Here is a 24,829-nt window from a genome sequence, read left to right as displayed (position 1 = left end):
TGAGCGCTTACTGTGTGCAGAGCACTGAGCTAGGTGCTTAGGAAGCATTCATTCATTCATTCAATCGTATTGATTGAACGCTTACTGTGTGCAGAGCACTGTACTAAGCGCTTGGGAAGTACAAGCAGCGTGGCTCAGGGGCAAGAGCCCGGGCTTGGGACTCAGAGGTCACGGGTTCTAATCCCGCCTCTGCCACTTGTCAGCTGGGTGACTTTGGGCAAGTCACATCACTTCTCTGGGCCTCAATTCCCTCATCTGTCAAATGGGGATGAAGACTGTCAGCCCCACCTGGGACAACCTTGATTACCTTGTATCCCCCCGCCAAACCCCGCGCTTAGAACAGTGCTTGCCGCATAGTTAGCGCTTAACAAATACCAACATTATCATTATTATTATTACTCTCTGGGCCTCAGTTCCCTCATCTGTCTCCCCCTTTTAGACTGTGAGCCCACTGTTGGGTAGGGACTGTCTCTATATGTTGCCAACTTGTACTTCCCAAGCTCTTAGTACAGTGCTCTGCACACAGTAAGCGCTCAATAAATACGATTGATTGATTGATTGATTGATTGATTGATTGTCAAATGGGGATGAAGACTGTAAGCCCCACCTGGGACAACCTGATCACCTTGTATCTCCCCCAGCGCTCTCCCACTGGCCCGCGGATTGCGGAGGGGGCGTGGCCTTCGGGGGTGGGCGTGGCCTCCCCGCGCGGATACGCCTCCCATTGGACCGCTGCCCGTGTGGGGGGCGTGGCCTTCGATGTGGGCGTGGCCTCCCTGCGCGGAAACGCCCCCCATTGGCCCGCGGACGAAGGAGGGGCGTGGCCTTCCCGCGAGGAAACAGCTCCCATTGCCCCGCGGCCTAAGAGGGTGTGTCCTTCGGGGTGGGCGTGGCCTCCCCGCGCGGGAACACCTCCCATTGGCCCGCGGATGGAGGAGGGGGCGGTACCTCCCCTCGTGGATATGCCTCCCATTGGTCCGCGCATTGCGGAGGTGGCGTGGCCTTCGGGGTGGGCGGGGCCACAAATGTCAATCATTATTATTCTCTGGGCCTCAGTTCCCGCATCTGTCAAATGGGGATGAAGTCTGTGAGCCCCACGTGGGACAACCTGTTCACCTTGCATCCCCCCCCCCCACCAGCTGTTAGAACAGTGCTTGCCACATAGCACTTAACAAAGACCAACATTATCATTATTATTATTCCTCTCTGGGCCTCAGTTCCCTCATCTGTCAAATGGGGATGAAGTCTGTGAGCCCCACGTGGGACAACCTGTTCACCTTGCATCCCCCCCCCCCCCCACCAGCTGTTAGAACAGTGCTTGCCACATAGCACTTAACAAAGACCAACATTATCATTATTATTATTCCTCTCTGGGCCTCAGTTCCCTCATCTGTCAAATGGGGATGAAGTCTGTGAGCCCCACGTGGGACAACCTGATGACCTTATATCTCCCCCAGCGCTTAGAACAGTGCTTGGCCCATAGTAAGAGCTAACAAATGCCAATCATTATTACTCTCTGGGCCTCAGTTCCCTCATCTACCAAATGGGGATGAAGACTGGGAGCCCGACGTGGGACAACCTGATGACCTTGCATGTCCCCCAGCGCTTAGAACAGTGCCTGCCACATACTTAGCACTTAACAAAGACCAACATTATCATTATTATTCTTACTCTCTGGGCCTCAGTTCCCTCATCCGTCCAACGGGGATGAAGACTGGGAGCCCCACGTGGGACAACCTGATGACCTTGTATCTCCCCCAGCGCTTAGGACATAGTAAGAGCTAACAAATGCCAATCGTTATGACTCTCTGGGCCTCAGTCCTCTCATCTGTCAAAGGATGATGAAGACTGTGAGCCCCACGGGGGACAAGCTGATGACCTTGCACGTCCCCCAGCGCTTAGAACAGTGCTTGCCACATACTTAGCACTTAACAGAGACCAACATCAGCATTATTATTGTCACTCTCTGGGCCTCAGTCCTCTCATCTGTCAAACGGGGATGAAGACTGCGAGCCCCACGTGGGACAACCTGATGATCTTGTATCTCCCCCAGCGCTTAGGACAGCGCTTGTCCCCTAGTGAGCGCTCGGCAAGCGCCACGACTGTCATTCCTGTGACGACGGGCCCGGAGGAGGGAAGGGGAGGGAAGGGGACCCCGGGGGGCGGTCGGTCGGTCGGTGGGTGGGTGGGTCGGCTACCTGCAGCCGCAGGCTTCCACCACCATGTCCTCGTACTGCTTGTAGACCACGTTGTTGCCGGCGTCGATGTAGAGGATGCTGATGGGGGTGAGCTTGGTGGGCACGCAGCAGCTGGGCGGCGCGGCGCCGGGGTCCATGGAGTTCATCAGCGTCTGGATGATGGCGTGGTTGGTGGGCTCCAGGTGCGAGCGCAGCGGGAAGTCGCAGAGCCCGTCGCAGTGGTAGGCCTCGTACTCCAGCGGGGCGATGATCCAATCGTCCCAGCCCAGCTCCTTGAAGTTCACGTGCAGGGCTTTGCGGCCGCAGCGCAGCCGCGCCTTCTTGCCGTGCCGCTTGCCGTGCCGGCTGACCGACGACAAGGCGCGGGGGCCGCGGCGACGGGGGGCCGGGCGGGAAGGATGGGGATTGGGATGGGGATTGGGATGGGGATTGGGATGGGGATGGGGATTGGGATGGGGATTGGGATGGGGCCGGCCAAGACGGCGGCGGCGCCCGCCGACCGACCGGGAAGGGGAACGGACCGTGGGAACCCGCTGGGGCGGGAGCGCGGCCGACCGACGCGGAGACGCCTCCCATTGGCCCGCGGCCCGCGGAGGGGGCGGGGCCTCCCCGCGCGGAGACGCCTCCCATTGGTCCGCCGATTGCGGAGGGGGCGTGGCCTTCGAGGTGGGTGTAGCCCCCCAGCGCGGGGACGGCTTCCATTGGTCGGCCGATTGCGGAGGGGGCGTGGTCTTCGGGGTGGGTGTAGCCTCCCAGCTCGGAGACGGCTCCCATTGGTCCACCGATTGCGGAGGGGCCGTGTCCTTCGGGGTAGGCGTGGCCTCCCCGCGCGGAGACGCCTCCCATTGGTCCGCGAATTGCGGAGGGGGCGTGGCCTCCGTAGCCTCCCTGCGCGGAGACACCGCCCATTGGCCCGCGGACGAAGGAGGGGGCGTGGCCTTCCCGCGCGGAGACACCTCCCATTGGTCCGCGGCCAGTGAAGGGGGCGTGGTCCTCGCGGTGGGCGTGGCCTCCCGGCGCGGAGACACCGCCCATGGGCCCTCCGCAGGCGTGTCCTTCGGGGTGGGCGTGGCCTCCCCGCGCGGAGACGCCTCCCCGCGCGGAGGAGACGCCTCCCATTGGCCCGAGGCCCGAGAAGGGGGCGGGGCCTCCCAGCGCGGAGACACCTCCCAATGGGAATTGGCCCGCGGAAGGGGCGGGGCCTTATCGGCGGGCGTGGCCTCCCGGCCCGCAGACGCCTCCCATTGGCCCGCGGTCCGCGGAGGGGGCGTGGCCTCCCGGCACGGAGACGCCTCCCATTGGTCCGAGGCCCGCGGAGGGGGCGCGGCATCCCAGGCGGGCGCGGCATCCGATGGGAACGGGGCTTTCGGCGGAGGGGGCGGGGCCTCCGAGCGGGGGGACGCCTGCCATTGGCCCGCGGCAGGCGGCGGAGGCGTGGCCTTCGGGCGCGGGGAAGCATCCGATTGGGCCGCGGCCGGCGAAGGCACCTGCCAAGGGGGCGCGGCCGCCGCCGCCGCCGCCACCGCCCCCCAGCTGCTCCCGCATCTCGGCGAACAGGTTCCTCCGCCGCGACCTGGTGAAGACGACGAGCAGGGCCCGCTCCTGCGGCGGCCGCCCCCGGCGCCCGAACCCCAGGCTCCGCAGGTCCGGCGGCGGCCGCGGCCGCGGCCGGGCCACTCCGCCGGGCGCCTCCGGGGCCGGGGCCGGGGCCGGGGCCGGGGCCGGGGTCCCCCTGAGCTCCAGGCACAGCGTCCGCCGCTGCTGCTGCTGCCGCGGCCGGCGGCGCAGGCCCTGCCACACGTCGAACACCTCCCAGCCGGCGGGGGGCGCCCCGCGCGGGTCCAGGGTGCGCGCGGCCAGGAGGCGGCGGGACCGGCAGGGGAAGAGCTGCACGTGCAGCGGGCCGGCAGCAGGGGGCGCCGCGGGGTGCCGGTGTCCGGCAGGGGGCGCTGCGGGGTGGTGTCCGGCAGGGGGCGCCGCGGGGGCGGCGTTGGCGGGGTGGTGTCCGGCAGGGGGCGCCGCGGGGGCGGTGGGGTGTCGTCCGGCAGGGGGCGGTGCGGAGGCGGCGGCGCGGCGGAAGAGGCGGAGCTGGGCGCCCAGCAGCTCCTCGTGGTCGGCGAGCGTGGCCAGGTCGAACAGATAGGTCTGTGCCCGCAGGGGGCTGACACACGACAAGTCTGACACAGCGGTACAAAAGAGAAGCAGGATCAGCGAGGGTCCCTCGAAGGGGGGCAAATCCGCCCGGCTCCCCCGCCGGACGCCCCAGGGGAACGGGGGCTGGGGGATCCACCCGCCCGCCCTTCCAGAAGCTCGCCCTTCTGCCTCCCTTTTTCCCCCTTTTCCCCTTGGCTTCCTCCATTTTGCCATTGTCTTCTTCCATTTTCCCCTTTTCCTTCTCCCTTTTCCCCTTGTCTTCCTCCCTTTTCCTTCTCCCTTTTCCCCTTGTCTTCCTCCCCTTTCCCCTTTTCTCCGGTTTCTCCTTTTCTCCCTCTCTTCTCCCCTTGCCTTCTTCCCTTTTCCCCTTGCCTTCTTCCCTTTTCCCCTTGCCTTCTTCCCTTTTCCCCTTGTTTTCTTCCCTTTTCCCCTTGTCTTCTTCCCTTTTCCCCTTGCCGTCCTCCCTTTTCCCCTTGTCTTCCTCCCTTTTCCCCTTGTCTTCCTGCCTTTTCCCCTTGCCTTCCTCCCTTTTCCCCCCTCTACCCCCTTTCCCCTTGTCTTCTTCCCTTTTCCCCTTGTCTTCCTTCCTTTTCCCCTTGTCTTCCTTCCTTTTCCTCTTGCCTTCCTCCATTTTCCCCTTTTTTCTTTTCCCCTTCTCTCCCTCTTCCCCTTTTCCCCTTGTCTTCCTCCCTCTCCCCTTTTCTTCCTCCCCTTTTCTTTCTCCCTCTTCCCCTTTTCCCCTTGTCTTCCTCCCTCTCCCCTTTTCTTCCTCCCCTTTTCTTTCTCCCTTTTCTCCTCGTCTTTCTCCCTTTTCCCCTCATCTTTCTCCCTTTTCCCCTCGTCTTTCTCCCATTTCCCCTCGTCTTCCTCCCATTTCCCATCGTTTTCTCCCTTTTCCCATCGTCTTTCTCCCTTCTCCTTCTTCCTTTTCCCCTTTCTTTCTCCCTTTTCCCCTCGTCTTTCTCCCTTCTCCTTCTTCCTTTTCCCCTTTTCTTCTTCCCTTTTCCCCTTATCTTTCTCCCTTTTCCTTCTCCCTTTTCCCCTCTTTCTTCCTTTTCCCCTTTTCTCTCTTCCTTTTCCCCATTCTTTCTTCCTCCCTTTTCCCCTTTTCTTCCTCCCTTTTCAAATCCCAGCTCCACCACTTGTCAGCTGTGTGACTTTGGGCAAGTCACTTAACTTCTCTATGCCTCAGTTCCCTCATCTGCAAAATGGGGGTGAAGACTGTGAGGCCCCACATGGGACAATATGATCACCTTGTATCCCCCCCAGCGCTTAGAACAGTGCTTTGCACACAAACACTTAACAAATACCACCATTATTTTCCCCTTTCCCCAGTCTGCCCCTCCTCATCCACCGTGTGGCCCTCCCTGGCCACTCCCCCTCCGCGCCCCACTGGAAGCTGGCGGCAGCATAGCATCCTCATTCATTCAATCGTATTTATTGAGCGCTTACTGTGTGCAGAGCACTGTACTAAGCGCTTGGGAAACTACAATTCAGCAACAGAGACGGTCTCTCCCCAACAACGGGCTCCCAGTCTAGAAGGAGGAGACAGACAAAAACACAAAACAAGTGGACAGGTGTCAAACCCGTCAGAATCCTCTGCAGGAACATCCCCCTGCCCTCCCGTCCCCCCATCTCATCTTTTATCTCTTTTTCTCATTCTCTGGCTCTCATTCTTACTCTCATTCAGCCTGGCTCAACGGAAAGAGCCCCGGGTTGGGAGTCAGAGGTCGTGGGTTCTAATCCCGGCCCCACCGCTTGTCAACTGGGTGACTTTGGTCAAGTCACTTGTGAGCCCCACGTGGGAAAATCTGATCACCTTGTATCCCCACCAGCACTTAGAACAGTGCTTCACACATAGTAAGCGTTTAACAAAATACCATCATCATCATCATCATCATCATCATCATCATCATCATCATTATTATTATTATTATTCTCTCATTTTCTATCATTCTCACTTTCTCTTGTTCTCTCATTCTCTTTCTCACTCGTTCTCTCACTTTTTGTCTCATTCTCTGTTTCTCGTTCTCTCATTTTCTTCTTTTTCTCATTCTTTCTCATCTTTCTGGCATTCTCTCACTTTCTGTGTTTCTCATTCTCTGTTTCTCATTCTCTCTCATTCTTTCTGTGTTTCTCATTCTCTCTTCTTTCTCTTATTTTCTCTGTCTCCCATTCTCTTTCTCATTCTTTCTCTTCTCATTCTCTTTCTCTTATTCTCTCTGTCTCCCATTCTCTTTCTCGTTCTCTCTTTCTCTTCTCATTCTCTTTCTCTTATTCTCTCTGTCTCCCATTCTTTCTCATTCTCTCTTTTTCTCTTCTCATTCTCTTATTCTCTCTTTCCCTCTCTTTCCCTCATTGTCTTTTCCCTCACTCTCATTTTCTCTCCCTCCCCTTCAAATTATTTATATTATTATTTATTATTATTATATTAATGTCAGTCTCCCCCCACACCCCCTCCCCACAAACTGTAAGCTCACTGTGGGCAGGGAATGTGTCTGCTTGTTGTTATAACGTACTCACCCAAGCACTTAGTACACAGTAAGTGCTCAGTAAATTTGATCAAATGTGCACTTATGTAATTTTATTTATATTAATGTCTGTCTCCCCCTCTAGACTGTAAGCTCGTTGTGGGCAGGAAATGCCGGTTATATTGTTCTCTCTCAAGTGCTTAGTACAGTGCGCCGCACACAGTAAACACTCAATAATATGATTGACTGACCATCTCTTTCTCTCTCTGTCTCCCCCTCTCTCTGTCTCACATGATAAAAGGAAAACCTCTCCAAGTTAAATTCCTTTCATTGGTACTCAAGGAAGTTTTGTCCTTCGGGCGGGGACTGTACAGGCAGAGTGAAGAGAGGGTCAAAATGATGATCTGAGTGACCTCCCTCCTCCCCCTTCCCCAAAGAAAACCTGCCATTGAGGACAGTTTTAGACTGCCGTTTTAGACTGTGAGCCCACTGTTGGGTAGGGACTGTCTCTATATGTTGCCAATTTGTACTTCCCAAGCACTTAGTACAGTGCTCTGCACACAGTAAGCGCTCAATAAATACGATTGATGATGATGATGATGACAAGCAAAATTCACTAGGTAGCTTGGAGAGGCACTGCCTAGGGCTGATTAAAGCTAATCAATCAATGGCATTTATTGTGTGGTTCAGTGGAAAGAGCCCGGGCTTTGGAGTCAGAGGTCGTGGGTTCAAATCCCGGCTCCGCCAACTGTCAGCCGTGTGACTTGGGGCGAGTCACTTCACTTCTCTGGGCCTCAGTTCCCTCATCTGTTCAATGGGGATGAAGACCGTGACCCCCCACCGTGGGACAACCTGATCACCTTGTAACCTCCCCAGCGCTTAGAACAGTGCTTTGCGCATAGCAAGCACTTAATAAATTCAATCATTCAGTTGTATTTATTGAGCACTTACTGTGTGCAGAGCACTGTACTAAGCGCTTGGGAAGTCCAAGTTGGCAACATATAGACAGGCCCTACACAACAGTGGGCTCACAGACTAGAAGGGGGAGACAGAGAACAAAACCAAACATATTAACAAAATAAAATAAATAGAATAGATATGTACAAGTAAAATAGAGTAATAAATATGTACAAACATATATACAGGTGCTGTGGGAAAGGGAAGGAGGCAAGATGATAATGCCATCGTTATTATTATTATTGAGTGCTTACTGTATGCAGAGCACTGTACTAAGCACTTGGGAAGAGTAAAACCGAATCAGCAGGCACGTTCCCTGCCCAGAGCGAGCAAGAGAAAAAAGGAAACGAGGGGTCGCCCCCCACATTCCACCCAAAGACGGAGTCAGAGAGAGAAAAGGACTCCGTGGTGGATCCAGAGAGAAAAGGACTCCGCGGCGGATCCCAGCGGACGCCAAAAAGTGACCGTCCGAAGAGGTGAAACCAGGAATCCACTCCCAGCAGAAAAAGATTCAAGCTCCCCGCTTAACCTGGTACCCGAGGTGGACTTTCGCAGCTGATGCACAACTGGGGAGAAGATATCCGCGGGGAGGGGAAAGGGCTTTCAAAATCCAAGGAAAATATTCCCGGGCCTAGCCTCAACCTGGACTTCTTTTTTGACACGTTCGTTCCCGAAGCCCCACACGCAATCCAACGTGCAAGGCGGAAAGCTAACCAGATTTCCCCCGGAGCTGCCTGCCCATAAAATGTTTACAACCCAGCAAATACAAAAATCCCCAAAGCTCCTGGCTTTCCCCAGAAGCTAGTAAAGTTTGGGTCGGTTTCAACAGTAAAAGCGTCCCACTGGAGCCTGCGTTCGACCCTCTGCCGCCTTCCCAAGCCGGGCTTCATTGATTTCGGAGGCCGCGGCTCTCGGGAACCGGTGCGTGGCCCAACCTGAGGTGGAGTCGCGGGGAAGGGTTAGAGAGGGGAACGGGGAAAGACCGTCTCTAGATGTTGCCAACTTGTACTTCCCAAGCGCTTAGTACAGTGCTCTACACACAGTAAGCGCTCAATAAATATGATTGATTCTGGTGGGGGGCGGGGGGGGATCAACAGCCGGTTGATTTATGGAAGCCCACTGTTGGGTAGGGACTGTCTCTATATGTTGCCAACTTGGACTTCCCAAGCGCTTAGTACAGTGCTCTGGCAGTAAGCGCTCAATAAATACTATTGATTGATTCTGGGTTGGGGGGATCAACAGCCGGTTGATTTATGGAAGTCCACTGTTGGGTAGGGACCGTCTCTATATGTTGCCAACTTGGACTTCCCAAGCGCTCAGTCCAGTGCTCTGCACACAGTCAGCGCTCAATAAATACGATTGATCGATTGATTGGAAGACGGGACCTTCGGACCGACCGGGGTCATGTCAAAAATCAATGGGGGTTCAGCAGAGACCGTCCAAAACTACTTCCATGGCGCTGTCTTCTGCCTCTCACCTTCCAAAGCTCTCTTCTGGGTTCAGCCTCTGGTCCTAGCCCAGGTATGGCTACAGAAGCGGCGTGGCTCAGTGGAAAGAGCCCGGGTTTAGGAGGCAGAGGTCGTGGGTTCTAATCCCGGCTCTGCCACTTGTCAGCTGGGTGACTTTGGGCAGGTCACTTCACTTCTCAGGGCCTCAGTTACCTCAACTGTAAAATGGGGGTGAAGACTGGGAGCCCCCCGTGGGACAACCTGATTACCCTGTATCTACCCCAGCGCTTAGAACGGGTGCTCAGCACATAGTAAGCGCTTAACAAATAGCAAAATTATTATTATTATTATTATATGGCCCCCCAAATCTCGTGACTCTGCTGGATTATAGAATCCCCCACTAAACCTTAAGCAAGGTGGAGGCCAAGTGCTTGGCACATAGTAAGCGCTTAACAAGTGCCATCATCATCCTATCTTTCAACTTTATTGTACCGTCCTCCCCCACGCACTTAATCCAGCGCTCAGCACACAGTATGCACCAAATAATCAATCAATCATATTTACTGAGCGCTTACTGTGTGCAGAGCACTGTACTAAGCGCTTGGGAAGTCCAAGTTGGCAACATATAGAGACGGTCCCTACCCAACAAGCGGGCTCACAGTCTAGAAAATAATAATAATGCCACTGATTGAATCACTTTCCCTCGTGTATCAAGGGGATTGTCCTCCCCTTCAGGCCACTGACCCTTCCAGTGGGGGTGTTCAAAGGAGGGAACCAGCGTGGCTCAGTGGAAAGAGCCCGGGCTGGGAGTCAAAGGACCTGGGTTCTAATTTCACTCGTCCGCTCTGTGACCTTGGGCAAGTCGCTTAACTTCTCTGTGCCTCGGATCCCTCCTCTTAAAATGGGGATTCAATACCTGTTCTCCCTCCTACTCAGACTGTAAGCCCCATGTGGCACCTGATGATCATCCATCTTTAGAAGATATTTAGAGAAGCAGCGTGGCTCAATGGAAAGTTTGCCAACTTGTACTTCCCTGCCAACTTGTACTTCCCAAGCGCTTAGTACAGTGCTCTGCACACAGTAAGTGCTCAATAAAAACGATCGAATGAATGAATGAAAGAGCCCGTGATTGGGAGTCAGAGGTCATGGGTTCTAATCCTGACTCCGCCACTTGTCAGCTGAGTGACTTTGGGCAAGTCACTAACTTCTCTGTGCCTCAGTTCTCTCATCTGTATAATGGGGATTAAGACTGTGAGCCCTACGTGGGACAACCTGATTACCTGATCCCCAGTGCTTAGAACAGTACTTGGCACACAGTAAGCGCTTAGCAAATACCATCATCACCATCATCTATCTACCTCAGGGCTTAGCACAGAGTAAATGCTTAATCAATACCACAATTACTCATCAACGTGATTATCAGTAATAAAATAATAATAGATTTTTGGGAACCTCGTGGCTTTGCCTGTATGCGAACCATGTAGCCATAGGCGAAAGGAAAATAATAATAATAATAATTGTGGTATTTGTTAAGCACTTACTGTGTGCCAGGCACTCTACTAAGAGCTGTGGTGGATACAAGCTAATCGGGTTGGACACAGTTCCCGTCCCACGTGGGGCTCACGGTCTCAATCCCCATTTTACCAAAATGAGGGGACTGAGGCACAGAGAAGTAAAGGTCAGACAGCAGATATGGGGCAGAACCAGGATTAGAATCCGTGACCTTCCGCTCCCAGGCCCTTGCTCTATCCACTAGGCCATGTTCCCAGAGGACACCGTTTTCATTCTCCTCCCAGAACAGTGGGCGGTCGCATTTCGGTTTGCAGATCGGTTTATAGAGGCAGGAGAAAGTTGTCCTGAAGCCGGAGGGGCTTTCTGATCTTTGAGAGGTTACCCTTAACCGGGAGATTTTTCTCTCCACCCCCCCAAACCCCAAGCCTTTTTTTTTTCCTTCCTTTGGACAAATCCACACATCTGCCAGGTTCTCTGTGACACTGACCATGTGCTTCTAAAACACCGCCATGAAACACAGGTGAACATCGGGGTTCTCACGGCCCAGTGCTTGCAAGAGTGGCACATGCGGAAACTTCCCGGCACATGCAGCCTCTTCCCTTCGGGAATTCACGGCTGCCTGCAGCTCCTTCGAAACGGGGGCTGTAACTGCGGGATGCCAGAGCTTCATGGAAATTGTTTTCCTTGAAGAAAGCCATCGCTCTGGAATAATTCTCTCCCACCTAGCTAAACCAGGGCTTTTCAAACAGCAGTGTCAGTGATATTTCATAGTTTCCCTCAACTTGGCACTTAGCCCAAGCAAGCCTTCAGGAAAACTCCCTATAGTGTTTCCTTCGCTTGGGAAGGCTGGTTGGGCGACGGGGGTGGGAGGAAGGAGGGGGGCATCTGCTTGTTTCAATTGTTATATCTCTGTGAATATTGCTTTAATTTTCCACTTGGGATTTTAAGAGAAATTGGAGGGGTGCAGAAACAGGAGCCAAATAGCTGTAAGTGGCATGTGTCCAACCTGATTATCTTGTATCTACCCCAGAGCTTAGAATAGTGCCTGGCACATAGTAATCACTTAACAAATACCATTATTGTCATTATTATTATTATCTTCAAAAAAAGGTCGATAAGGACTAAACCAGGAAAATCTCTTTACCAACATTAAGGTCTCAATCTACCTTTTGTCCCGGGACCTATTTCCTAACCCTACCAGACAGAGGATGTAAGTGGGGCAATTCGGGTGAGAAGGGATCTTTAAGATCATGGAATTCCTCTTTCTAATACTGATTAACTTCTGACAACTGGATAAATGAGTCTCTCAAAAATGTCATTCGTGAGGTTGGCAGGAATCCTCTGTCATCTTTTAGACTGTGAGCCCACTGTTGGGTAGGGACCGTCTCTGTATGTTGCCAACTTGTACTTCCCAAGCGCTTAGTACAGTGCTCTGCACACAGTAAGCACTCAATAAATACGACTGATTGATTGATTGATTGATTTTAAAAAATATATTAAACCACTGAGTTATAAAGTGTCTTGAGGAAGTCCTTCTTGTATAGATTAATTCCTTTCTAGATAAAAGGGCTTAGATGGGAAAGGAGTGAGGTCTAGATTGGTACACAGAACACTCCGCCAATTGTCAGCTGTGTGACTTTGGGCAAGTCACTTAACTTCTCTGTGCCTCAGTTCCCTCATCTGTAAAATGGGGATTAAGACTGTGAGCCCCACGTGGGACAACCTGATCACCTTGTATCCCCCCAGTGCTTAGAACAGTGCTTTGCACATAGTAAGCACTTAACAAATACCATCATCATTTAAAAAAAAAAAACAAGAAAGAAGTGGGCGAAGAAGCAGGAGAGAAAGGGAAGAAAGGAAAAGAGGAAGCTATGAGATGCCACTGAGATATTTTTTGGGAATTAATTTCTTGGAACCAATGGTTTCCTCCCCCTAGCTAGCAGGTATCTCTCAGGGTGGCAACTGGAGAGTTACCGGGCTCAACTTTGGGAAGGGAGAGTCAAGCAGAGGCCTACCCATTCCCTTCCTAGCTTGGCCAGTGGCTAGCAAGTTCAGGCAATCTGCGACAAGTCAAAACTCCCCTGTGCTGGGCAGCAGTGTCATGGGGAGAGAGTCAAGGGCAGAGACTCATTTACTGCATGGAAGAAGGCAATGGTAAATAAACCATTTCTGTATTTTTACCAAAAAAACCCCAAAACTCTAGGGATCCACTACCAGAACGATTGCAGGTGGAGGTGGGGCGTCCTGGAAGAGATGTGAGCCTGTTGTTGGGTAGGGATTGTCTCTATTTGTTGCTGAATGGTACTTCCCAAGCACTTAGTACAGTGCTCTGCACACAGCATGCGCTCACTAAATAGGATTTAATGAACGAACGTGCCCGTGGTGTCGCTGCGGGTGGGAGACGACTCGACGGCATAAGAGAAATTATCATCTGCTGAGACAGGCAGACCAGACCAGCGGGGCGTGGGGGAAGAGCACAGAGCCGGGAGGGCAGAACGCGCAGCTCAATGTGTAAAAATCCCGCATGGTCCTTCTCCTTGAGAAGCAGCGTGGCTCAGTGGAAGGAACCTGGGCTTTGGAGTCAGGGGTCATGGGTTCAAATCCCGGCTCGCCAATTGTCAGCTGTGTGACTCTGGGCAAGTCACTTCACTTCTCTGTGCCCCCGTGACCTAATCTGTAAAATGGGAATTAAGACTGTGAGCCCCCCGTGGGACAACCTCATCACCTTGTAACCTCCCCAGCGCTTAGAACAGTGCTTTGCACATAGTAAGTGCTTAATAAATGCCATCATTATTACTATTATATTATTAAGTGCCAGCATTTGGCCCTTTTCCAGCTAAATGTCCCCGGGCCCCAGGCTGCCGAGCCGGCAGACACGGACCCATCGCCGCCTCTCCATGCCATCTACCGCCATAGAAGCGCAGGACCGGAAAACCATTTCATTACTTCACGCTGCTGCCTGGATCATCTTTGTGCAGAAATGCTCTGGGCATGTCACTCCCCTTCTCAAAAATCTCCAGTGGCTACCAGTCAACCTACGCATCAAACAAAAACTCCTCACCCTGGGCTTCAAGGCTGTCCATCCCCTCGCCCCCTCCTACCTCACCTCCCTTCTCTCCTTCTCCAGCCCAGCCCGCACCCTCCGCTCCTCTGCCGCTCATCTCTTCATTGGGCCCTGTTCTCGCCTTTCCCGCCATCGACCCCCGGCCCATGTCCTCCCCCTGGCCTGGAATGCCCTCCCTCTCCACATATCCGCCAAACTAGCTCTCTTCCTCCCTTCAAAGCCCTACTGAGAGCTCACCTCCTCCAGGAGGCCTTCCCAGACTGAGCCCCCTTTTTCCTCTCCTTCTCCCCATCCCCCCTGCCCTACCTCCTTCCCCTCCCCACAGCACCTGTATATATGTTTGTACAAATTTCTATTTTACTTGTACATATTTACTAACAGTGCTTCATTCATTCGCTCATTCATTCCGTCGTACTTATCGAGCGCTTACTGTGTGCACAGCACTGTACTAAGCGCTTGGGAAGTAGGGAAGCAGCGTGGCTCAGCGGAAAGAGCCCGGGCTTTGAAGTCAGAGGTCATCGGTTCAAATCCCGGCTCTGCCACTGGTCAGCTGTGTGACTTCGGGCAAGTCCCTTCATTTCTCTGGGCCTCAGTTACCTCCTCTGTAAAATGGGGATTAAGACTGTGAGCCCCACGTGGGACAACCTGATCACCTTGTAAATTCCCCAGCGCTTAGAACAGTGCTTTGCACATAGTAAGTGCTTAATAAATGCCATTATTATTATTATTATTCATTCATATATGTTGCCAACTTGTACTTCCCAAGCGCTTAGTACAGTGTGTAAATACGATTGAATAAAAGAATGAATTCAATCGTATTTATTGAGCACTTACTGTGTGCAGAGCACTGTACTAAAGCTCTGGGAAAGTACAATTTGGCCACAGATAGAGCGTCACTACCCAACAAGAGGCTCACAGTCTAGAAGGGGGAGACAGACAACAACACAAAACAAATGCATTTCTGTATTCCCCCAAGTGCTTAAGTACTGCTCTGCACAACATACCATCGATTGTAACCTCCCCATCATCAATCGCATTTATTGAGCGCTTACTATGTGCAGAGCACTGTACTAAGCGCTTGGGAAGTACAAATTGGCAACATATAGAGACAGTCCCTACCCAACAGTGGGCTCACAGTCTAAAAGAACAGTGCTTTGCACATAGTAAGTGCTTAATAAATGCCATTATTATTATAAGAACATAAGAAATGAATTTCTGAATTCCCCCAAGTGCTTTAGTGCTCTGCACATCATACCATTGATTGTAACCTCCCCAGCACTTAGAACAGTGCTTTCTACATAGTAAGCACTTAATAAATGCCATTATTATTATTATTATTATTATTATTATTATCCTTCCCGCCAGGCTCCTCCTAGCTCTCACCTCACACAAATGCACATACATGTACACACATGCACAGCCTCTAATTATAATAATAATGACGGTATTTGGGAATCACTTGCTCTGTGCCGAGCACTGTTATAAGTGCTGGGGAAGATACATTCTAATCAGGGTGGATACAGTCCCTGTCCCCCCCATGGGGCTCACAGTCTTCATGCCCATTTTACAGATGAGGTCACTGAGGCAATGACGGCATTTGTTAAGCGCTTACTATGTGCCAAGCACTGTTCAAAGCGCTGGGGGAGATACAAGGTAATCAGGTTGTCCCACATGGGGCTCACGGTCTTCATCCCCATTTTGCAGATGAGGTCACTGAGGCACAGAGAAGTGACTTGCGCAAGGTCACACAGCAGACAAGCGGCGGAGCCGGGATTAGAACCCAGGTCCTCTGATTCCCCAGCCCGGGCTCTTGCCATTAAGCCACGCTGCTTCTCTATGGTGGGAGACTGTGATGACGGGCAGAGATTGTCTCTCTTTATTGCTGTACTGTTCTTTCCCGAGCGCTTAGTACAGTGCTCTGCACGCAGGAAGCGCTCAATAAATCCGACTGAACGAATCTGGATCATTGCTTTCTGGGGCGTTGGGACCAGAGTGACCAGCTGTCTATTTGTGTTTGGGGGGAGAGCAGGCAGGGGAGGGCAGAACTGTGATGATGGGCAGAGATTGTCTCTCTTTATTGTATTCTTTCCCGAGCGCTTAGTACAGTGCTCTGCACACAGTAAGCGCTCAATAAATCCAACTGAGTGATTCCGGATCATTGCTTTCTGGGGCGTTCAGACCAGAGTGACCAGCTGTCTATTTGTGTTTGGGGGGAGAGCAGGCAGGGGAGGGCAGAACTGTGATGATGGGCAGAGATTGTCTCTCTTTATTGCTCTACTGTTCTTTCCCGAGCGCTTAGTACAGTGCTCTGCACATAGTAAGCGCTCAATAAATCTGACTGAATGAATCCGGATCATTGCTTTCTGGGGCGTTGGGACCAGAGTGACCAGCTGTCTATTTGTGTTTGGGGGGAGAGCAGGCAGGGAAGGGCAGAACTGTGATGATGGGCAGAAATTGTCTCTCTTTATTGCTGTACTGTTCTTTCCCGAGCGCTTAGTACAGTGCTCTGCACACAGGAAGTGCTCAATAAATCCGACTGAATGAATCTGGATCATTGCTTTCTGGAGCGCTTGGACCAGAGTGACCAGAGCTCCTCAATCCAGGGCCCGGAGGGAGGAGAGAAGAAGAATTGGGGAGAAGGGGGTTTCCCCCCAACCCCAGGGATTTTCTCCACGTTCCCCAATTACTCTGCAAACAGGGGCACTTAGACAATACCATTGACGAAGGTGACATCATCATCATCATAATGATGGTATTTCTTAAGCGCTCACTACGTGCCAAGCACCGTTCTAAACTCTGCAGTATATATGTTTGTACATATTTATTACTCTATTTATTTATTTATTTTACTTGTACATGTCTATTCTATTTATTTTCTTTTGTTAATATGTTTTGTTTTGTTGTTTGTCTCCCCCTTCTAGACTGTGAGCCCACTGTTGGGTAGGGACCGTCTCTAGATGTTGCCAACTTGGACTTCCCAAGCGCTTAGTACAGTGCTGTGCACACAGTAAGTGCTCAATAAATACGATTGATTGATTGAGCATTTTGCTTAAGTGCTTGGGAGATTCCAGTTCAACAGAGTTAGCGGGTGCCTTCCCTGTCCATTACAAGCTTTAATAATAATAATAATAGTAATAATAATAATAATAATAATAGCATTTGTTAAGCTCTTAACTATGTGCCGAGCACTGTTCTAAGCCCTGGGGTAGATACAGGGTAATCCGGTTGTCCCACGTGGGGCTCACACTTTTAATCCCCATTTTACAGATGAGGTCACTGAGGCCCAGAGAAATTAAGTGACTTGTCCAAGGTCCCACAGCAGACAAGTGGCAGAGGCGGGATTAGAACCCACATCCTCTGACTCCCAAGCCCGCGCTCTTTCCACTAAGCCACACTGCTTCTCATAAATAATGGTGGTATTTGTTAAGCGCTTACTATGTGCCAAGCATTGTTCTAAGTGCTGGGGTAGATACAAGGTAATCAGGTTGTCCCACGTGGGGCTCACAGTCTTAGAGAAGCAGCTTGGCATGATGGAAAGAGCCCAGGTTTCAGAGTCAGAGGTTGTGGATTCTAATCCTGGCTCCGCCGCTGATCAGCTGAGTGACTTTGGGCAAGTCATTCAGCTTCTCTGTGCCACAGTTACCTCATCTGTAAAATGGGGGATTAAGACTGTGAGCCCCATGTAGGACAACCGGATTACCTTGTATCTCCCCCAGCGCTTAGAACAGTGCTTGGCACATAATAAGCGCTTGACAAATGCCATCATTATTATTAATCCCCATTTTACAGGCGAGGCAATTGAGGCACAGAGAAACTAAATGGCTTGCCCAAGGTCACACAGCCGACAGTGGCGGAGGTGGGATTAGAACCCATATCCTCTGACTCCCAAGCCTGTGCTCTTGACACTAATTCAGCGCTAGGATCCAATAACAATTTCATTTATTTGTATTGATGTCTATGTATTGATATCTATTCCGCCCCCCCCCCCCCCCAAGACTGAGCTCATAGTGGTCAGGGATTGTCACTCTTTATTGTTTTATGGTACTTTCCCAAGTGCTTAGTACAGTACTCTGCACACAGTAAGCGCTCAATAAATACGATTGAATGAATAAATGTGTGCAGTGCACTGTATTAGGCGCTTAGGAGCATACAATATGACAGAATCGATAGATGTGTTCCATGCCCATAACAAGCCTAGGATGACTAGAGCCCGGGCCTGGGAGTGCGAAGGACCTGGGTTCTAATCCCATCTCTTCTGCTGGTCTGCTGTGTGACCTTGGGTAAGTCCCTTCATTTCTCTGTGCCTCAGTCAAAGGGGGATGAATAATAATAATAATAATTATAATGGCATTTATTAAGCGCTTACTATGTGCAAAGCACTGTTCTAAGCACTGGGGCGGTTACAAGGTGATCAGGTTGTCCCACGGGGGGCTCACACTCTTAATCCCCATTTTACAGATGAGGTAACTGAAGCCCAGAGAAGTGAAGTGAGTTGCCCAAAGTCACACAGCTGATAAGTGACGGAGCCGGGATTTGAACCCATGACCTCTGACTCCAAAGCCTGGGCTCTATCCACTGAGCCACGCTGCTTCTCTGACGTAGACAGTGAGTCCCATGTGGGACATGAACTGTGTCCAACCTGATGAGCTCGTATCTTCCCCCGCATTTAGAACAGTGTCTGGCACATAGTAGGCGCTTAAAAAATACCATTAAAAAAACAAAAAAACACCAAGCTGTGACACTCACTCGACCCCCTGCGGTACCGGCAGGATCGCTCTGTTGGTTGTCCTTGAACTGGACAAGGAGCTGAAACCTCACACCCTCTTTCTCCTTCTTTCTCGGGGAAGAAGCCGGAAAACGTTAGAAGCAGTACAGTGTAGTGGACGGAGCGGGTCCTGGGTTCTAATTCCGACTCCGCCGCTTGTCTGCTATTTGCCCGTCTACTGGATTTGTTTTGTTGTCTGTCTCCCCCTTCTAGACTGTGAGCCCGTTGTTGGGAAGGGATTGTCGAACTGTACTTTCCAAGCGCTTAGTACAGTGCTCTGCACACAGTAAACGCTCAATAAATACGATTGAATGAATGAATGAATGCTGTGTGACCTTGTGCAAGTCACTTCACTTCTCTGGGCCTCATCTGTAAAATGAGGATTGAGAATGGGAGCCCCACGTGGGACAGGGATTGGGTCCAACTCGATTTGCTTGCATTCATTCATTCATTCATTCATTCAATCGTATTTATTGAGCGCTTACTGTGTGCAGAGCACTGTACTAAGCGCTTGGGAAGTACAAGTTGGCAACATACAGAGACAGTCCCTATCCAACACTGGGCTCACAGTCTAGAAGGGGGAGACAGACAACAACAAAACAAAACATGTGGTCAGGTGAAAAGTCATCAGAATAAAATGTATCCACCCCAGCGCTTAGTATGGCACCTGGCACATAGTAAGCGCTTAACAAATATCACAATTATTATTATTAGAAGTCTAACACGGGGAGACTTTGAACCCCAGCCGTTTTCTGGAGTTGCCCGAACTCACTGTGGACAGGGAACGGGTCTACCAACTCCATTATACCATACTCTCCCAAGCGCTTAGTACAGGGTTCTGCCTACAGTAAGTGCTCAATAAATCCGATTAATTGATTAAATAATTAAGTCCTTAGAGCACGTTGGGGGTGGACGGGCCCTGCTCCCTCCCTCTCCTCCCCACTTCTTTGAGGAGATCCAAGAGGCCTTTCCCATTTAACCCTATTTTCCCCAGCTGGCTCTCCCTTCTACATCATCTAGGCACCCACCTGGACCTGTGACCTTTGGATATTTGAAATTAGCTCCACCCCCAACCCCAGAGTACTTAAGTACATATCTTTAAATTATTTATTTATAGGAATGTCTTTCTCCCCCTCCAGACTTTAATAATAATAATTATGGTATTTGTTAAGCACTTACTATGTGCCAAGCACTGTTCTAAGCGCTGGGTTAGATATAAGGTAATCAGGTTGTCCCACGTGGGTCTCACAGTCTCAATCCCCATTTTACAGATGAGGTAACTGAGGCACAGAGAAGTAAGAGAAAAGCAGCATGGCACAGTGGAAAGAGCATGGGCTTCGAAGGCAGAGGTTGTGGGTTCTAATCCTGGCTCCTCCACTGGTCAGCTGTGTGACTTTGGGCAAGTCACTTGACTTCTCTATGCCTCAGTTACCTCATCTGGAAAATGGGGATTAAGACTGTGAGCCCCACGTGGGACAACCTGATTACCTTGTATCTACCCCAGGGTTTAAAACAGTGCTCGGCACATAGAGCTTAACAAATGCTATTATTATTATTATTATTATTAAAGCTTGTAATGGACAGGGAAAGCATCCGCTAATTCTGTTGAACTGGAATCACCCAAGCGCTTAAGCAAAATGCCTCTGCACATGGTAAATGCTCAATAAATACGATTGATTGATTGATTGATTGATTGATTCTGTCGTTCCCCCCAGGAACGCCCCCTGGATAGGGCGGGAAAGAACCAGCTGGAGGCCCTTGGAAGCAGTGTGGCCTAATGGATAGCGCACGGGCTTGGGAGTCAGAAGATCATGGGTTCTAATCCCGGCCCTTCCACTTGTCTGTTTTGTGACCTTGGACGAGTCACTTCACTTACCTGGGCCTCAGTCATCTGTAAAACGGGGATCGAGACTGTGAGCCCCAGCTGGGACAGGGACTGCGTCCAACCCGCTTTACTTGTAGCCACCCCAGCGCTTAGTAGAGTGGCTGGCATGTAGTAAATGCTTGACAGATACTATAATAATTATTATTTCTATTCATTTGTCCTCTCTGAAACTCCCTCCCCTCCTCCCCCGGCGGGGAGAGGTGGGTCAGACGGAAGAGTCGGAGAAAGGTGGGCTGCAGAAAGTTTCCCCTCCTCATTGGGCTCCGTGCCAAGTCATCAAGGGGCTAATCTCAATTTTCCATCCCTGCAAATTACACCCAAACCACAGTTTCAAGAAGACAACTCAACCCCGACACCTCCCCCTCCCCATCCCAGGGCCTAACTTTCTTTAACCCCCCACACCTCAGAGGCACGTTTGCTGTTCTGCACCCAGTAAGCGCTCAATACATTCATGCATTCATTCAATCGTAGTTATTGAGCGCTTACTGTGGGCAGAACACTGGACTAAGCGCTTGGAAAGTACACTTCTGCTATTAAACGAATGAGTTTAAGACCCTTTAAACGGAAAATGGAAAACCAGTCTCCGCAGACCCTCTCCCCAGGCGTTTGGGAGTTTGCGGGGGCTGCAATCCCGTGGGTGGTTGGGACCGTCTCTATATAATAATATAATATATATAATAATAATAATGGCATTTATTAAGCGCTTACTATGTGCAAAGCACTGTTCTAAGCGCTGGGGGGAATACAAGGTGATGAGGTTGTCCTACATGGGGCTCACAGTCTTCACCCCCATTTTACAGATGAGGTAACTGAGGCACAGAGAAGTTAAGTGACTTGCCCGAAGTCACACAGCTGACAAGTGGCGGAGCCGGGATTCGAACCCATGGCCTCCGACTCCAAAGCCCGGGCTCTTTCCATTGAGCCACGCTGCTTCTCTATTCGTGTTTTCTCTTTAGATTAGATTTCCCACTGACAGGAAGGACGCCTGAAAACTATATGTTGCCGACTTGTAATAATAATAATGGCATTTATTAAGTGCTTACTAGGTGCAAAGCACTGTTCTAAGCGCTGGGGAGGTTACATGGTGATCAGGTTGTCCCACGGGGGGCTCACAGTCAATCCCCATTTTACAGATGAGGCGCCGAGAAGTTGGGTGACTTGCCCGAAGTCACACAACTGACGAGTGGCGGAGCGGGATTTGAACTCATGACCACTGATTCCAAAGCCCGTGTTCTTTCCACTGAGCCACGCTGCTTGCACTTCCCAAGCGCTCAGTACAGTGCTCTGCAAACAGTAAGCGCTCAACAAATACGATGGAACGATTGAATCTATTTGCGGGCCTGTCCGCGATGTTGGGTTTTATTGTGATATTGGAATAGATGGGAGGTTTTTATTATTATTATTCGCTTCGCTATCGAGGCGCGAGGGGAAGACGGCGGCTTTACGCGATTTGCCTTTAATCCTCCCCAAATCAGGACAGATTTGGCGGGGTTAGTGAACCTCATCTGAAGCCCTCAACGCCCAGGGTATTCGGGCTGCGCTATCTTGTGTCCGGAGTAATTGTCTAAAACTTTCAAATGCTTTTTAAAAAAATGAATAATCCACGCCAGAACGTCTGGGTATGAGGCCCGCCCGGTCAGAGTCACACCATCGTCCAAAATCTCTAATTCTTTAGGGTTGGGACAATCATAATAACAGTAATAATAATAATAATGGTATTTGTTAAGCGCTTACTATGTGCCAAGCACTGTTCTAAGCGCTCGAAGCGATCCTGACCTGGACCAAGTTGGGGGAGGGAAAGAGGCGGGGGATAACACCAACCTCTCTGCCCCCCGCCCTTTTAATGGTATTTGTTAAGCGCTCACAGGCACTGTACTAAACGCTGGAGAGGATACGAGTTAATCAGGTTGGAAACAGTCCTTGTCCCATATAGGGGTCACAGTCTTAATCCCCGTTTTACGGATGAGGTAACTGAGGCCCAGAGAAGTGAAGTGACTTGGCCAAGGTCACACAGCAGACACGTGGCAGAGTCGGGATTAGAACCCGGGTCCGTGCTCTATCCACTAGGCCACGCTGCTTCAATAATCCCTCTCCAGCCGAGAGAGCCAGGAAGGCCTGGCACCCCACTCTCTCTGCCACCAATCAGAACCATCCTGGGTGATATTTTCCCCTCCCTCCCGGAGACTTCACAATTCAGTGTCCGCCCAAGCCATCCAGGTGTGTCCGGCAGCAGTCCCCAGGTGATTCTCGCTAGAGAATCCTGGCTCTGTCACTTCTCTGCTGTGTGACCTTGGGAAAGTCACTTCACTTCTCTGTGCCACTCGTCAGTTGTGTCACTTCACTTCTCTGTGTCTTAGTAACCTAACCTCATCTGTAAAATGGAGGCGAAGACTGTGAGCCCCCCGTGGGACAACCCGATCACCTTGTATCTCCCCCAGCACTTAGAACAGTGCTTCGCACATAGTAAGCGCTTAATACCATCATTATTATTATCCTCATTTTACAGATGAGGGAACTGAGGCCCAGAGAAGTGAAACGACTTGGCCAAGGCCACACAGCAGACAAGTGGCAGGGCCGGGATTAGAACCCATGGGCTTCTGACTCCCAGACTTGTGCTCTATTTTTTATTATTATTATTATTATTATTATTACCGCCCGCTAGAAGCGAACCGCAGCATCTCTGGAACCCCATTATTCCAGGGAAGGGGGGCCAATTCATTCTAGCAAACAGGAGACATCGTAGAGCAAACATTGAGCTGGAGAAGAAACAGACCGGCAATTAGAGTTTGTAGTGACTACTGTGAAGCAGAAGATCACTAGCCTTCCCTGGATCGTCAATCGGCTCCAACCCCCTCCCCTGCGATCCCCCCCAGGGAGACAGGGAGCATTGTTTGGCTGTGTGGTTAGTAAATAACCGGGATTTTATCTTCAGCGACCGAACAGACGCCTTTCTCTTTACTTAAAGACTCCAGGGCTGATTTTCGATTTGCTCGCCAAAGTTTGATCAACACAGCCGAGCATTTAAGGAAACAAGGATTTCCCCTCATTTTCATTCTTTAATATTTTCTCTGTCCCTGTCTTTCCCTCATTTTCATTCTTTAATATTTTCTATGTCCCTATCTTTCCCTCATTTTCATTCTTTAATATTTTCTCCTCCCCTGTCTTTCTCTCTTTGTCTCTCTCTCTCTCCCTCATTCTCATTCTTTAATATTCTCTTCCTCATTTTCATTCTTTAATATTTTATCTGTTTCTCTGTGTGTGTGTCCGTCTTTCCCTCATTCTCATTCTTTAATATGTTCTCTGTTCTGTCTTTGTGTGTCTCTCTCTCCCTCATTCTCATTCTTAATATTCTCTCTTCCTCATTTTCATTCTTTAATATTTTCTCTGTCTCTCTGTGTCTCTGTCTTTCCCTCATTCTCATTCTTTAATATTCTCTCTCTTCCTTATTTTCATTAATATTTTCTCTGTCTCTCTGTGTCTCGTTCACTCATTCTCATTCTTTAATATTTTCTCTCTTCCTCATTTTCATTCTTTAATATTTTCTCTGTCTGTGTCTCTGTCTTTCACTCATTCTCATTCTTTAATATTCTCTCTCTCTCTTCCTCATTTTCATTCTTTAATATTTTCTCTGTCTCTCTGTGTCTCTGTCTCTCCCTTATCCTCATTCTTTAGGATTCTCTCTCTTCCCTCCCCTCCTCTCTTCTTTCCCTTCCTCTCTTTCCCTTCCCTACTAGTGGGGCAATGCATACCTTTCCTACTCCTAAATTACTGGCCCCCAGAGAAATCTAAATCTCTTGCCGATTAAACTCTCCTTCCTCCCCTAGGATCGCAGTCAAGCAAAAACGATTCCAAGACGAATCAATCCAGCTCGGATCCGGACGCAAAGAGATCGTGTTACCCATTCTAGTATACTCCCCCAAGCGCTTAGTGCAGTGTTTGGCCTATGGTAGGTGCTCAGGAAATACCACCGATGGATCAGAAGCGCTTGGATCTAACTGGGGAATCGTTTATCACCTGTTGGAGAGGGGCGAGTTTCCGTTTTTTCATTCTATTCCTAGTTCGATTTGACGGACGCCAGGTTCAGAAGATTAGAATGATGGTTTCCTAGGCTGCATTTTTTTTCCAATTCGCGGAAAATTCAAATGGACATTTAATGGCCACGCTTTAGGTGCTGAAATTTCGAATATTCTGCAAGGACCCACAGGGTTAGAAACAACAACAGCAGCAGCAGATCGGCCAGTGAACTCTCCAGGGGGATGAGAAGGGCACCCATCCCAGGAGTGGCTTTAGGAAAACACTTTCCCCTCTGCTTTCGGGGAGTTCTCGGGTACAAGAAGAGGATCGAGCGTCTTGATTAGAAAAAAAAAAAGGCCTG

The 24,829-nt window shown here is 50.6% G+C and overlaps 1 protein-coding gene across 1 annotated transcript in view; it reads right to left on the bottom strand.

The window, feature by feature from the left end:
- Positions 1-2,194: 2,194 nt before the first annotated feature.
- GDF6 (growth differentiation factor 6) overlaps positions 2,195-24,829 on the bottom strand; it is a 35,141-nt gene continuing 12,506 nt past the window's right edge. Inside the window, exons 3-6 of the mRNA XM_038745640.1 lie at positions 4,267-4,375; positions 3,419-4,125; positions 2,674-3,364; positions 2,195-2,543 (exon numbers count right to left, since the gene is read on the bottom strand). Of these exons, the coding sequence (XP_038601568.1) occupies positions 2,195-2,543; positions 2,674-3,364; positions 3,419-4,125; positions 4,267-4,375 (1,856 nt within the window). The remainder of the gene's footprint in view (positions 2,544-2,673; positions 3,365-3,418; positions 4,126-4,266; positions 4,376-24,829) is intronic.

The sequence above is a fragment of the Tachyglossus aculeatus genome, chromosome 4, assembly GCF_015852505.1.
Source record: "Tachyglossus aculeatus isolate mTacAcu1 chromosome 4, mTacAcu1.pri, whole genome shotgun sequence".
Classification (NCBI taxonomy): domain Eukaryota; kingdom Metazoa; phylum Chordata; class Mammalia; order Monotremata; family Tachyglossidae; genus Tachyglossus; species Tachyglossus aculeatus.
This window is presented reverse-complemented; position numbering and strand designations above follow the sequence as displayed.